Here is a 14,136-nt window from a genome sequence, read left to right on the forward strand (position 1 = left end):
CCTGCCGTGAGGGCTACTGCAGTTTTTGGCTCTGCTGAGAGACATGAACACGCAGGTGAGTGTGGCTGCCTTTGCAGTGGTCACTCCTGTCAGTTTGGCTTGTTTGCAGTTGAGAGACCTACCGTTGCCCACTTCCTAGGCTTCAGCCTTGTGATGTGAGAAGCAAAGTAGACTGTGGGCGAGCTGGCTCAGTAGTTGACGTGGGTAGTGGGTTGGCAGGCACAGGATACCGCTTATAAAGCTTTGCTGGGGGCAGGGGTGAGTGGAAGGTGGGGACTGCTGAAGAAATAGGAAGTAAAACTACAGGGTGGTAGGGCACAGTTGTCCTTGCCAGATGCCTCACTAGAGTCCTGGAGAGGCTGCCCAGAGCTGCTGGGGCCAACCACAGTTGGTCATGACCCAGCTGTGGACAGAGGTAGGCCCAGAAGTGCGGGGCTATGGAATATGACTAAAAAGTAAGTAAGCTCATAGTTTATCCTATCTCTTCCCTAGAGAACATGTAGCAAATGGAGTCTAAAGTGAGTTAATGGGCAGGAAAGGTGGTCTGGGAGCCTCCCCAGTGTGTTAAATAAACAAGTTTCACCATCACATTGGGCTTAGTGGTCCTTGTCCTTTCTGGCTGCAGTTTAAGGCTGTGAGTTGCCTGGTAGGAATCTCAATTGTAAACCAAAGTAAGAGTAGATAAGGGAAGAGATAGATAAGGCTGAGGTTATGAAATTAAACAAATACTAAGCATTTGAGCCTTGGCCAGTGCTGGATGATAAAAAGGGGTCTTGTGAGGAAGTTGAAGAACTAAACTACTCATCAAACAGCAAGCTCTGGAGCCCTAACTAACGTCTCCAGTCAGTAAGTCTAGCTTTATTCTAAATTTACTGTAAACTTTATACTAAAACTACTATAATTTGCATTTTTTAAAAACCCAAAGGCATTCCCTCCGGTACCTCAAGCCCAGAACTCACAGCCAGCAGTGGGGACCCTCCTGTTCTCCTGGGCAGCAGTTCTCTCACTGGGGTTCATCCCAAGCTGGGAACTAGGGAGGCTGCAGAGAAGACAGTGCTGATTATAGGGAAATTTGTAAGGTGGAGCTAAGGTTAAGACTGATTTTTTTTTTTTAAGAAGAGAACGAGAAGAAGCAAAAAGTACTATAATGCCAAGCTTTACAGCAGTTGACAATTCACAAGGGTTCTCTGCACATAAACATTTAATAGGGAGGTGATGGAAGCAACAAAAGGGCATTGTTGAGGCATCAGCCTTGGGCAGGGCTGGGGCCAGAGAGGAACAGTCAGGAGCAGTGATGAGGGCATTCACTCAGCCACCTCTGGGGCTCCTTCTGCCCATTAGTTTCTCCCCCAACTAAAGCTCCTGCGTCTGTGCCTCTCCTCCAGCACAAAGGGGAGCAAGAGTAGGATCTCAGTGACAATGCATTAGAGACCTGGATCCAACCACAGTCTGTCTGCCCTTTCTGGCATCCTTGGCCAATGCACTTAGTCCAGCTGTCCCGATTTGGGAATAACGTATTGGGCTGTTCAGGATCCTCTCCGAGGAGCCTTGTGTCGATTCCTAATGTAAAGTGGCTCTGCCAGACATGATTATTGACAGTAGCGTTCTTTGCCTGGCAAGGAGGGGACCTGGGGAACTCCCTACTTTCTTCCAGCTCTGCCTGCCTTGTAGAAATGCGCACCTTGAAATGGGCTGGGGTCAGGGCTCGGTCTGGGACAGGGGCAGGCAGACCTGCTGTTGACCGTGGTGGAGGGATACCCATATCGCACCTGGCCCCTTAATGGTTCTGGGATGCGGTGTCTGAATCCTCAGTGGCTACTGTGCCCCTGGCCCTGGTGGTGCAAGGGAATCACGAACACAGAGACGTCATCGTAGGACACCTGCCCTTCCTGTATGGGGCTGTCATCCGTCCCCTGTGTGCTGCGTATCAGCATCTTGGCCAGCTCCGAGAACCTGTGGGGACCGTCCTGCAGATGTACTTTGGTGCCAGATCAAAGAGGCAAGGCCAGCCCTCAGGGAGAGCTCCCCCAGTGCTGGACACGAGAACTCAAGCAGTGCAGTCTGACTGTGGGGACTGGGAGGGCCACAGATTGGACCATGTGAGTATGGACCCAGAGAATTTGGGGACCCACAGTCACCCCCAGGAAGCCTGAGGTAGCTCCAGTCCTGGCCAACTGTTCTCAGCCGGACTCCTCTGCTGTGATGTCTTCTCGGTACTTCTTAATGTTGCTGCTGGTACTAACCCAGGTCCAGGCAGATCCCCAGCAACTACAGTACCTGTGTGGGTCCTCTCGGTTGCCAAGGAGGAAGCTCTGCACCAGCCGTGCCACTTGCTCATTGGACAGGACATCCCAGAGCCCATCAGTTGCCATGACAACCACATCCTCCTCCTGGGGCTCCAGCTGGTCCATATCGAGCACAGTCACCTGCAAGGTAAGTCTGAAGTCTCCTCACCGCTCCCTTCCTAGCTCCCACCAACCTTGCGTTGTCTGCTTTTCTGGGCAGATGGAAATGCTGTGGCCCCCTCACCTGTGGGACAGATAGCAAGAAGGGCTTGAGCTGAATATTTGTGTCCAGGACTCTGAGTTGATGGTCTCCTAGACCCCGGGAGACGGCCAGGGTTCCCAGTAGCCGAGCCTGGAAATAACAGAGGTGTGAGGTGATAGCAGACAGCCCCAGAAAATGTACATGTAAAGCACACAGAGGTGGACTGTGACCCATGGGCCCCTGGGCTGAGAGAGAAACATCCCTGTGACCTTGAAGCAGCCCCTAGGACCTCAGCCAAGGGCCCCCATGAGGGACAAAGGAGCTCCCACCTCTACAGGGGGCGATTCAAGAGGGATTCTCGGAGTGGCCGTTCACTGACCTGCCTACCCTGTCCATGAATCAGTGGGTACTTGAGATCCGACTTCTCCACACACTTGTAGCTCCTACCAGGAGCAGACCCAGTATCAACCCAGGCCAACAGGGCCCACCTTGCGTGTAAGGGGACTGCCCTAGGCCACCCAGCTGAGCCTGGACCCCAGGGCTCTCCCCACAGTGTCCCCAACCCCACTTCACTCACCAGCCACTCATGTGGTGATCCCTGAACAAGACCTTCTGCCCCAAGTCATCCCCCTTCAGTCGCCGAGGGAACTCCAGTCGGGTGAACTCACCAGCCAGAAGCTCAGGGTAGATAAAGGCCTGGGATAGGGAGGCCTTGCTCAGATCAGGCTCCCTCTGGTGGCCCAGGAGCTGGGGCTCCATCCACATCTTCTCCACTAAGAGCACCTACCAGCTGCTGGATCCGCTGCCGCTCAGTCTCTGGGGTGAACTCAGAGCTCAGGGGCCGTACCTCATCCCTCCGCACCAGGATGGCCCTGAGGGGAGTTTTAGAGGAGACGGAGAGGTCTGTGGAGCAGCCTCCATCCTTACCCATGGCCTCCCTCCTGCCGGCCCCTCCTCCAACCACCAGGGGCCAGTTCTGCCCATGCCAATCCCTTGCTCAAAGCCCCTCCGTGACTGCCTAAGTCCTGCAGGGTAAAGCCTCAACCATCTGACCCGGTCCCTGAGGCCCCTGCCCCTCTGGCATCTGGCACATACCCAGTGCACAAACAGCTCAGCCATATTCCTCATTTCTGTCTCTCCACTTCCAGCCCCCTTCACTGTCCCCCCCACCTCTCCTGCCCGTCTGCTTGCCCCGCCTCGCTCACCCTCCAGAGCTCACTCACCTGCTGTCCCCAGCATTGGCCACATACAGCTTTCCCTTCAGGGACACAGCCACCAGGGCTGTGCAGCCACCCACCTGGCCTGAAGCCTCCAACTCTCGCCCGATCACCTCATCCTGGGGCAAACCAAGGTTGCTTTAGCTACTGCTTGTACTGCAACCGTGCCCCTGTCCCCAACCCCCACCCTACAGCGCACTTCCCAACCAGCAAGCATGGCGGTCCCTGCCCAAAGTCACTATGACTCCAGGATCCCTGTGGTCAGGAGATCTAAATATATCCTTGGGGAGGTATGGAAGTCCTAAACAGTGAGGAAGAGAAATCAAGGACCTAAAGGATGTGCAATGAGATAATACAGGTAAAAGCTCCTAGCACATATTAATAGGAGGTGCTAGAAAAACAGGAGAGGTTATGGTGACTGCTTAATAACAGCCTAACCCAATTTTATCCTCTCAATCCGAAGATCCAGGGTGATCACCATTAAGTGCAGGGACGCCCCCTAACCCAGAGTCCCTCAGGTCCCTGGGGGTAAAACCTTCCCTCCTTCCCCAGCCAAAGGTCACACTCACACACTCCTGAAAGGCACTCTCCAGAGCCCCGATCACCAAGTCTTCCGTTCTAATGCCCTTTTCCTCCACAAACTGGGGGTCACTGGGGCAGACGCAGCGGCCGCTGAGGTGCATGGGGGGCTGAGTGGCCACCATGCCCTCTACCACAGCCTCCAGCTGCCGGCGCAGGCAGGAGTGCAGAGTGTTGGCAGCCAGGATAGCTGCAGCTGGACCACCATGCCCGTCAAACAGTGCCCAGTAATGACCTGTCAGGAACTGTACAGGAGGGGCCTGGCATCAGGCTCTGCCTGGCCTCCCTAGTTGTCCCCTGGCTGAAAGTGAGGCACTAGGGCAAGAACCTCAGTCTGCAGTCCTGGCCCCAGTCTTGGCCCCAGACTATAAGAGGGGCTCAGGCTCAGCTGCACTCACCTCCTCTGAGCACAAGGTCAGCCATTCCTGGTCCTCTTCAACCCCAAACTCACATCTCCGGATGCACAGCTTCCCACAGGCCGCCTGATCCTCATTGAACTCAGATTTCTCTGCGTTGATGATTCTGAGGCCAGGATGTGATCAGTGACCCTTTTAGGGACACACCTCTGCCCCCATGGGTGCAGAGAACAGTTGAAACATAGAAGGGAGCCCTCCCTCTGGAGCAATAGCCACTGTGCTGTCCCTAGCACACACCTGGACAAACAAATGCTGGTAGTTTGCAAACTGTTCAGTGATCTCACAACTAAGGCAAAACTCAGGACTCAGCCACTCTGGAGCTTACCTGCTGTCCTGGGCTGGGAGGTAAGGACAAGGCTGCCTAGGGAGCTGTGAGGCTTCCTTGCCTATCTGGTGCCCCATCTCAGCCATAACCCAGGGTGAGATGTGTGTGCGTGAGGAGTGGAAGGACTCTCCAAAGCCCAGAACGCTGGACCTCTGCAGGGACCCTACCTCTTTTGGAAGCCTGAGGGGGTAGGCTTTTGGGCTGAGGGGGCAGGTCCTTCCCGACCTGAGGTGGGATGCGGGAGGGACCAGAGGAAGTTATCCACAAGGTCGGGGGCGCGGGACCCTTCACTCAGCGGCGCCTGTTTTCTCAGTCGTCAGCACGGGACCCGGGCGGGATCATGGGGTGGGGGACGCGGCCTCAGGATAAGACTCGCGGGGAGGGGGGAGGTTCGGGCGGGCCCCCGTTTGGGGCCGGGCACTCACTCGGCGTAGCCTGCGTTCCAGGGCAGCGAGCGGCCCCGTACCGGGCTGCGCACGGGCCGGGCGTCCGGGCGGCGCGAGGCGTCGGCGGTGCCGGAGCTGGAGCCCGAGCCGCGCAGGAAGCGGGGCCGCCGGTAGGGCACGGGGCTGGCGCGGGGCCGGGGTGGCCGCTGCGCGGGGAGCGGGCCCCTCGGCAGGAAGCGGCGCCGGAACCAGTCGGCTGACATGGCGCGTTGGCCGGGGGCTGCCGGCGGGGCGCCGGGCGAGAGGCTGGGCCGACGGCACCGCCCGCTAGTCCCGGGAGGAGGAAGCGGGCTAGCGGCGGGGCGGAGCCGGCTGCGCGGCGACGCCCCCAAACCCCAACCTCCCCGTCGCCCGGGAGGGAGCCTGTACGCGGCCTGGGTGCCATCAAACCTACCGACAAGCTGGTGGTGTTATCAACCCCACTTTACAGGCAGGAACACTGAGCCTAAGAGAGACTAAGAGGCTGGCCTCCGCTCACCCAGGAGCCTGAGCAGGCTGAGGTTCACCCACCCGGACGCGGCACGAGCCTCTGAGAGGGAAAGTGCCTCCTCCCCGCCCAGGGAGGCCGTAGGGGTCCGGGACCTCCAGGCTGGATCAATGTCCATGGCAGAGAGTCGGGCCTCTTCTTGCTAGCCCGGAACCTTACACAAGGGCAAGATGGGAACAAGATGTACTTGGAGGTGTCACACGCCTGACACATTGAGTAAGAGGCTCAGAGCACAGTGTTCCCTCAGGTGACCTGCATGCCTCACCCACTTGGCCTGGCACCCTCCGCTTTCAGACCGGGCTTGGTGGTCACCCTGGCCTTCCTTATCCTGAGCATCCACTCCCACCCTCAAGGCCAAGTCTTGTAAACATTGTGCCTCCAATCAAGATGTCCTCTCTAGACAGACAGCAGGGGCCTCACTAGAGTGTTAAGTGACTGATGAGTAAACAGAATCCTTGGTTCCCCGAAACAGCAACTAGTCAAGAGTTCAGACTTGTGACTAAGGGAAGTGAAAGACTTTCATCTGGGCTGGGGGCAAGATGTTGTAGGCCTCTTAACTCCTGGCTGCCCACCACCACGGGGTCTGCAGCTGTGTCCTCCTTCACACCTGCATGCTAGCACCACGCTTTGTCACCGTCCGCCACTGAAGCCCAACTTCCTATGCAGGACTGTTACTTCCATCTCATAACAAGGACTCTTGAGGCCCACAGAGGGGAAGTGTCCTGACACCCAAAGCTGTGCTGTTTCCACTATGACAGTGCAGCTGACTCAGAACCCCCATGGGGGATTTCTCTTCCCCTTTCCTCCTCTGGGAAGACAGCCCTGGCCACTTAAAGCCCCTAAGGCCCTACAACCCAGGGCCCTGGGGCAGGGGAAGGGGGCGGTGGGGGCGCTACAGGAGCAGTCCCTACCTTGGCTTCCATGCCTAAGCCCAGCACTTGCTCATCACTGGTCCTTACTTCCTCCTGGAGGCCAGCCCTGCCCCACTAGGAGTTCCTCCCACCCACAGAGTATGGTTCCTGGGGTAGAGGAGCTGTGCCCAACAAGCTGTCCCTCAAGTAACTCAGTTCCAGCTAGCCTGGGAGCTAATTTACTGTCCCCACTTTGTGTGTCAGACCCCAAGCAAGAGAAGAGCACTACTGGAAATGAGCTCACCTGTAGTGATGGGGACGTCCTGGCAGACAGTGCTTGAATCAGCCTTCAAAGGGGAAGGGGACAAGAAGAAGGCTTTCTAAAGGACACCTGAGCTACAACCTGTCATTGGGACAAAATGCACCCAGTGACCCAGAGTGCAGCAAACCCAATTCTATCAGTGGGGTGACCTCCTCATCCCATCAGCCAATGGCTCAGAGGCTTTTAAAATCTTAAACCAGAGGCAACAATGCAAACAGAGTCTATTCCCCACACTTACCATCTCGGACTCCCTGGGGGGATGAAGGTCCTGTTCCCTTAGGTGTATTCAGAGAAGCTCCTGGCAGCCAGGAGTCACAGGTGGTCTGTTGCCCACCTTAACTATTTTGAGTTTTCAGAGCCATGTAGAGTCTGACAGCAATCCCATCCTCCCTGTTCCAAGGGGGCCTGAGCATTCCTCCAGTGCTACCCAGGCTTCTGTGGCTCCGTAGGCTCCCAGGAGCCTCTGCTCTTGTCTGGATCCCAAGACTGATTCTCTTGGTTTACTCTGTTATTTCGCTTCAGCAAAGTGGTGGGTATGTCTAAGAAAGGTAGACTGGATTCTGGTCATTTTTTCTGGGTCCTTGTAAGTCTGAAAGAGCTTGTATTCTGTCTTTGCTTTTTCTTTTTTTAAAATGCATTTGGCTGTGCTGGGTTTAGTTGCACATGTAGGATCCTTCCTTGCCATGGGTGGGATCTAGTTCCTGGACCAGGGATCGAATCTGGGCCCCCTGCATTGGGAGCATGGAGTCTTGACCGCTGGACCGTCAGAGAAGGGAAGTCCCTGCCTTTGCTTTTTATTTAATATTTCGGTCCAGAATTCTTTCTGACTGCTGTCATTGTGTTTTGGCTGTTACTGCTGCTGAAATCCAGTGCCCCATCACTCCCAGGACTTTGGAATGGCCTGTGTCTGCCTTTTTCTGTCTCCAGAAGCCTCCAGGCTCTTCTGTGTCATGTCTAGTGTCTGAAGTTGTAGGTGAGGTTCCTTGGGATGGGTCTGTCTTCGTTTCTGGGTTGAGTCCTCCCTGCTGCTGCTGCTGCTGCTAAGTCACTTCAGTCATGTCCAACTCTGTGCGACCCCATAGACGGCAGCCCAGCAGGCTCCCCTGTCCCTGGGATTCTCCAGGCAAGAACACTGGAATGGGTTGCCATTTCCTTATCCAATGCAGGAAAGTGAAAAGTGAAAGTTGCAATTCCTCACTTTCCAGTGACACTCTTCTCCCACTCTCGAATGAACTCAAGCCTGCCCTCTCCTGGCCAGAGACCTCTCCTCCACTAACCCAGCCGGCCTGTGAGGGATAGAGGGCCATTTTCAGGCTGTGGTTTTTTCCACTCACAATGAAAAGGCTTTTGTTGAATTCCATACCTGTTCTTAACAAGATTTTAGATTTAATTTAAAATATTTAATACATTTCATTATGACTCAGTTTCTTTCCCTGAAGTCAAACAATGGTACTACTTTCTAGTGAATCCTTCCAGAGATGTCAAGGGTATTCTGTGCAAGTTCATGCAAAATAAAACAAAACCATGTAAGCCCAGGGACAACGAGTGCTGGAAAAATGTGGAGAAAAGGGAACTGTCATGTATTGTTGCTGGGAAGGTAAATTGGTGCAGCCACTATGGAGAACAGTATGGTGGTTCCTCAAAAAAACTAAAAATAGTACTGTATGATCCAGCAATTCTACTTCTTGATATTTCTCTGAAGAGAACAAAGTCACTACCTTAAAAAGCTATCTGCCCCACCATGTTTATTGCAGCATTATTTACAATAGCCAAGACATGGAAAAAACATGTGTTCATCAATGAATGAATGGATAAAAAAAGTGCATCTCTATGATGGCTCAGATAGAAAAGAACCTGCCTGCAATGCAGGAGACCTGGGTTTGATCCCTGGGTCAGGAAGATCCCCTGGAGAAGGGAATGGCAACCCACTCTGGTATTCTTGCCTGGAGAATCCCAAGGACAGAGGAGCCTGGTGGGCTATAGTCCGTGGGGTCACAAAGAGATGGAGATATATATATATATATATGTAAATGATAGGATACTATACACTGTATCCTGCATGTGAAGTTTTCATATAAGATACCTTTATCTTTTCTTGCATCAGTTCTTGAAGAGCTGCCTTGTTCCTTGTGAGGGCTACCGAGCAGTCTCTGCAAACATGCAGACTTTATGTAGCTAGTCCCCCAGTGTGAACATTTGCATAATTTTCTTTTTGCTTTACAAGTTTTTTTGTGTGGGCATATTGGTAGGATCAGTTCCTACTAACAGAATTGTGGCATCAAGGCATTCCTTGTTCACAACAACACTATTCATAACAGCCAAAAGATGGAAACAACCCAAGTGTTCATCAACTGGATGAATGGGTGGACAAACTGTAGCACCAATGCACAGCGGAATACTATTCGGCCATGAAAAAGAATGAAATGCTGATACATTGTACAAGGAGGATGAACCTCCAAAACATTATATTAAGAAGCTGGACACGAAAGGTCACATATTTTATGTTTCTAAGATGGTTGGATGGCATCACCAACACAACGGACATGAGTCTGAGCAAACTCCAGGATATAGTGAAGGACAGGGAAGCCTGGCGTGCTGCATGCAGTCTATGGGGTCACCAAAGAGTCAGACACAACTGAGCGACTGAACAACAAAGTAAGTAAATCCATAGAAAAAGAGAGGAGACTGATGGTTGCCGGGGGCTGAGAGTAGGGGAGAATTGGAAGTAATTGCTTAATGAATATAAAGTTTTATTTTGGACTGATAAATAATGTTTTGGAATTAGATAGAGGTGGTGGTTGCACAACATGGTGAATGTCCTGAATTGTTCAGTTTAAAATGGTTAATCTTTTAAGGCATTATTCATTTCATTGTGCTGGACTTAGTTGTGGCATATGAACTCTTTTTTAAAATAGAATTATTTGGGGCTGCACTGGGTCTTTGTTGCTGTGCTCAGGCTTTTACTAGTTGTGGCGAGCGGGGGCTACTGTTCATTGTAGGCTTCACATTGCAGTGGCTTCTCCTGTTTCAGAGCACAGACTCTACGCGGCGGGTGGTGGTGTGGTGGTGTGGTGGTGTGGTATTCAGGAGTTGTGGCACTCAGGCTCAGCTGCCCTGTAACATGTGAGAATCTTCCCAGAGCAGGGATCAAACCCATGTCCCATGCACTGGCAAGTGGATTCATTAACCACTGAGCCACCAAGGAAACCCCTGTAGTGTTTGTTTGTTTTCATTAGTTAATTTGGCTTCACTTGAGTCTCAGTTGTAGCATGTGGGATCTTCCACTGCAGTGCGTGGACTCTCTAGCTGTGGTGCACAGGCTCAGTATAAAATGGCTAATTTTATGTTATGTGAATTTCACAATTTAAAAGAAAAAGGGGGAGAGGGAATACATCTAATAATTTGTAGATATTGTCCTACATGAAGGTGGCACCAATCAGCCTATTTCCCTATCCTTTGACCATTGCAGTTTTTTAATAAAGTTTTAAATTTTTACCTAAGGGCTTTCCAGGTGGCGCTAATGGTAAAGAATTCATTTGCCAGTGCAGGAGATGCAGGAGTTGTAGGTTCCATCCCTGGACTGGGAAGATCCCCTGGAGGAGGGCATGACAACCCACTCCAGTATTCTTGTCTGGAAAATTCCATGGACAGAGGAGCTTGCTGGGCTACAGTCCATGGGGTCTCAAAGAGCTCGACACGATTGAGCAACTGAACAGACATACCTTTAATTTTTATCTATAAGTAAAAAATATGCAAGTCTAGTTTGACTTTCACTTAATCGGAGAGGATAAGCAACTTTTCAGATTTGAGAGACATTATTTGCAGTTCATTTCCTATAGATGGTCTTTTTGTATCCTGTGCCCAGTCTTCTTACTGAGCCATTGGTCTTTTTCTTATTATGACAGTTCTTTATATATAAAAGAAATCAACTCTTTATTTTGAAATGATTTGCAAGTATATTGTTTGTAGCCAGTTACAATTTTATGTGATAGTGAATGGTTTGCCTTGGAAACGAACAGAGATCATTCTGTCATTTTTGAGAGTACATCCAAGTACTGCATTTCGGACTCTTCTGTTGACCATGATGGCTACTCCATTTCTTCTGAGGGATTCCTGCCCGCAGTAGTAGATAAAATGGTCATCTGAGTTAAATTCACCCATTCCAGTCCATTTTAGTTCGCTGATTCCTAGAATGTCGACGTTCACTCTTGCCATCTCCTGTTTGACCACTTCCAATTTGCCTTGATTCATGGACCTAACATTCCAGGTTCCTATGCAATATTGCTCTTTACAGCATCAGACCTTGCTTCTATCACCAGTCACATCCACAGCTGGGTGTTGTTTTTGCTTTGGCTCCATCCCTTCATTCTTTCTGGAGTTACTTCTACACTGATCTGTACCATGTTGGGCACCTACTGACCAACTGGGGAGCTCCTCTTTCAGTGTCCTCTCATTTTGCCTTTTCAAACTGTTCATACTGAGAATGCAAGAATACTGAGGTGGTTTGCTATTCTCTTCTCCAGTGGACCACATTTTGTCAGACCTCTCCACCATGACCCGCCCGTCTTGGGTGGCCCCACACGGCATGGCTTAGTTTCATTGAGTTAGACAAGGCTGTAGTCCGTGTGATCAGATTGGCTAGTTTTCTATGATTATGGTTTCAGTGTGTCTGCCTTCTGATGTCCTCTCACAACACCTACTGTCTCACTTGGGTTTCTCTTACCCTGGACGTGGGATATCTCTTCACAGCTGCTCCAGCAAAGTGCAGCTGCTGCTCCTACCTTGGATGAGGTCACCCCTCCTGACCTTAAATATGGAGTAGCTCCTCTCAGCCCTCCTGCGCCTGCACAGCCGCCGCTCCTTGGACATGGAGTAGCAACTCCGGCCACCGCCCCTGACCTTGGGCATGGGGTAGCTCCTCTCAGCCGCCGCCCCTGTACATTGTCACCCTGCTTATTTAACTTATATGCAGAGTACATCATGAGAAACGCTGGGCTGGAAGAAGCACAAGCTGGAATCAAGATTGCCGGGAGAAATATCAATAACCTCAGATATGCAGATGACACCACCCTTATGGCAGAAAGTGAAGAGGAACTAAAAAGCTTCTTGATGAAAGTGAAAGAGGAGAGTGAAAAAGTTGGCTTAAAACTCAACATTCAGAAAACTAAGATCATGGCATCCGGTCCCATCACTTCATGGGAAATAGATGGGGAAACAGTGTCAAAATCACTGCAGATGGTGACTGCAGCCATGAAATTAAAAGACGCTTACTCCTTGGAAGGAAAGTTATGACAAATCTAGAAAGCATATTAAAAAGCAGAGATATTACTTTGCCCACAAAGGTCCGTCTAGTCAAGGCTATGGTTTTTCCAGTGGTCATGTATGGATGTGAGAATTGGACTGTGAAGAAAGCTGAGTGCAGAATTGATGCTTTTGAACTGTGGTGTTGGAGAAGACTCTTGAGAGTCCCTTGGACTGCAAGGAGATCTAACCAGTCCATTCTAAAGGAGATCAGTCCTGGGTGTTCATTGGAAGGACTGATGCTGAAGCTGAAACTCCAATACTCTGGCCACCTTGTGCAAAGAGTTGACTCATTGGAAAAGACTCTGATGCTGGGAGGGATTGGGGGCAGGAGCAGAAGGGGATGACAGAGGATGAGATGGCTGGATGGCATCACCGACTTGATGGACATGAGTTTGGGTAACTCCGGGAGTTGGTGATGGACAGGGAGGCCTGGCGTGCTGTGATTCACGGGGTCGAAAAGAGTTGGACACATCTGAGTGACTGAACTGAACAGTGTTATGTTTGTGTTTTTGATTGTGGGTTTTTCTATATAGACTTTTCTTCCTTTTTAAAAAATTATTACCATGTTGTATTGGTTTCTGCCATACATACAACTCAAATCAGCCATAATAGAATTTTTATTTTTAATGTAAATGATTTTTTTGTTTCTTTCTCGTATGGATTCTGGGTTTGGTAACATAACCAGGAGGACTTCTCCATTCCAAGATTTTACAATCTCCTCCCTTTGTTTCAGTAATTTTCTATTAATGTGTGTTAGTCGCTCAGTTGTGTCCAACTCTTTGTGACCCCATGGACAGTAACCTGCCAGGCTCCTCTGTCCATGGGATTTCCCAGGTAAGAATACTGGAGTGGGTTGCCATTTCCTTTTCCAGGGGATCTTCCTGACCCATGGATCAAACCCGGGTCTTCTGCATTGCAGGCAGATTCTTTACTGCCTGAGCTACCAGGGAAGTCCTTTATATTAATAGTTCACTTAAAAAAAAATTTTTTTTTTGAATCGTTGACCCACCTGAAAAAAAATACATTCAAATAATTTCAATGGCTACTATGTGTTGAGAAACATCGGCAAGAAAGGAGCAACCAACCTATTCCTGGACACCCTGATAATCCCTGGGCTCATCTGAGGAGCTGTGTGCAGCTTTCTCATCTTTCTGCCTGAAACCAGATCTCAGCTAGAGATGGAGTCTGTTTGGATGCTCCACTGGTCCCTGGGCTCCTGGCTTGCATCATAGGCTCTGAAACTGAGTAGGACTGGGCCACAATCCCATTCTCTCAGGAAGTTCCTTTCTCTGGTTCAACCCTTTTCACTCAGGTGTGAGACAGTGATGGAGGCGGTGAGGGCCACTGCCCAGAAGGATTTCTCATCCTTTGTCCTAATTTCGTGAGTAAAGGAAACTTAGGTTCTTGGGGAACACTCACTGCCTTATGACTTGGATCAAATCACTTCATTTCTCCAAACCTCAGATTCTACATGTGTAAGGAGACAGTAACACCTACCCTGTAGGACTGTCATGAGTATTAAGTAAATGTGCCCTGCCATAGTAACTGTGCAACACACAGATTCACAGTTCATTCAGATATTTTTTTTGGGGGGGGTAAATATTATTGGGGACCCGCTAATCCTGGGCACTGTTGGGAACAGAGCAGTGTTGGGGATACAGCAAGGGCAAAAACTTAACTACCGGTGGGAGGAAGACAATAA

The 14,136-nt window shown here is 50.8% G+C and overlaps 1 protein-coding gene across 4 annotated transcripts; it reads right to left on the minus strand.

Moving 5' to 3' along the window:
* Positions 1 to 1,183: 1,183 nt before the first annotated feature.
* Positions 1,184 to 8,289, minus strand: PPM1M (protein phosphatase, Mg2+/Mn2+ dependent 1M). 4 transcript variants are annotated; one of them, XM_069561433.1, is made up of 13 exons: positions 7,369 to 8,289; positions 7,113 to 7,155; positions 5,949 to 6,111; positions 5,450 to 5,737; positions 4,682 to 4,805; positions 4,274 to 4,528; positions 3,711 to 3,823; positions 3,275 to 3,359; positions 3,065 to 3,183; positions 2,867 to 2,930; positions 2,530 to 2,637; positions 2,278 to 2,426; positions 1,184 to 1,953 (listed from the first exon to the last, which is right to left on the minus strand). In XM_069561433.1, the coding sequence occupies exons 4-13, from the start codon at positions 5,671 to 5,673 to the stop codon at positions 1,809 to 1,811; spliced, it is 1,386 nt and encodes a 461-aa protein (XP_069417534.1). In that variant the 5' UTR covers positions 5,674 to 5,737; positions 5,949 to 6,111; positions 7,113 to 7,155; positions 7,369 to 8,289; the 3' UTR covers positions 1,184 to 1,808. The 4 variants fall into 4 exon arrangements, with proteins under 4 accessions (XP_069417534.1, XP_069417533.1, XP_069417535.1 ...); XM_069561432.1 differs by lacking the exons at positions 7,113 to 7,155; positions 7,369 to 8,289 and adding an exon at positions 6,869 to 6,931 and having other exon boundaries at positions 5,865 to 6,111; XM_069561434.1 differs by lacking the exons at positions 7,113 to 7,155; positions 7,369 to 8,289 and adding an exon at positions 6,869 to 6,923.
* Positions 8,290 to 14,136: the final 5,847 nt, after the last annotated feature.

The sequence above is a fragment of the Ovis canadensis genome, chromosome 19, assembly GCF_042477335.2.
Source record: "Ovis canadensis isolate MfBH-ARS-UI-01 breed Bighorn chromosome 19, ARS-UI_OviCan_v2, whole genome shotgun sequence".
NCBI lineage: Eukaryota > Metazoa > Chordata > Mammalia > Artiodactyla > Bovidae > Ovis > Ovis canadensis.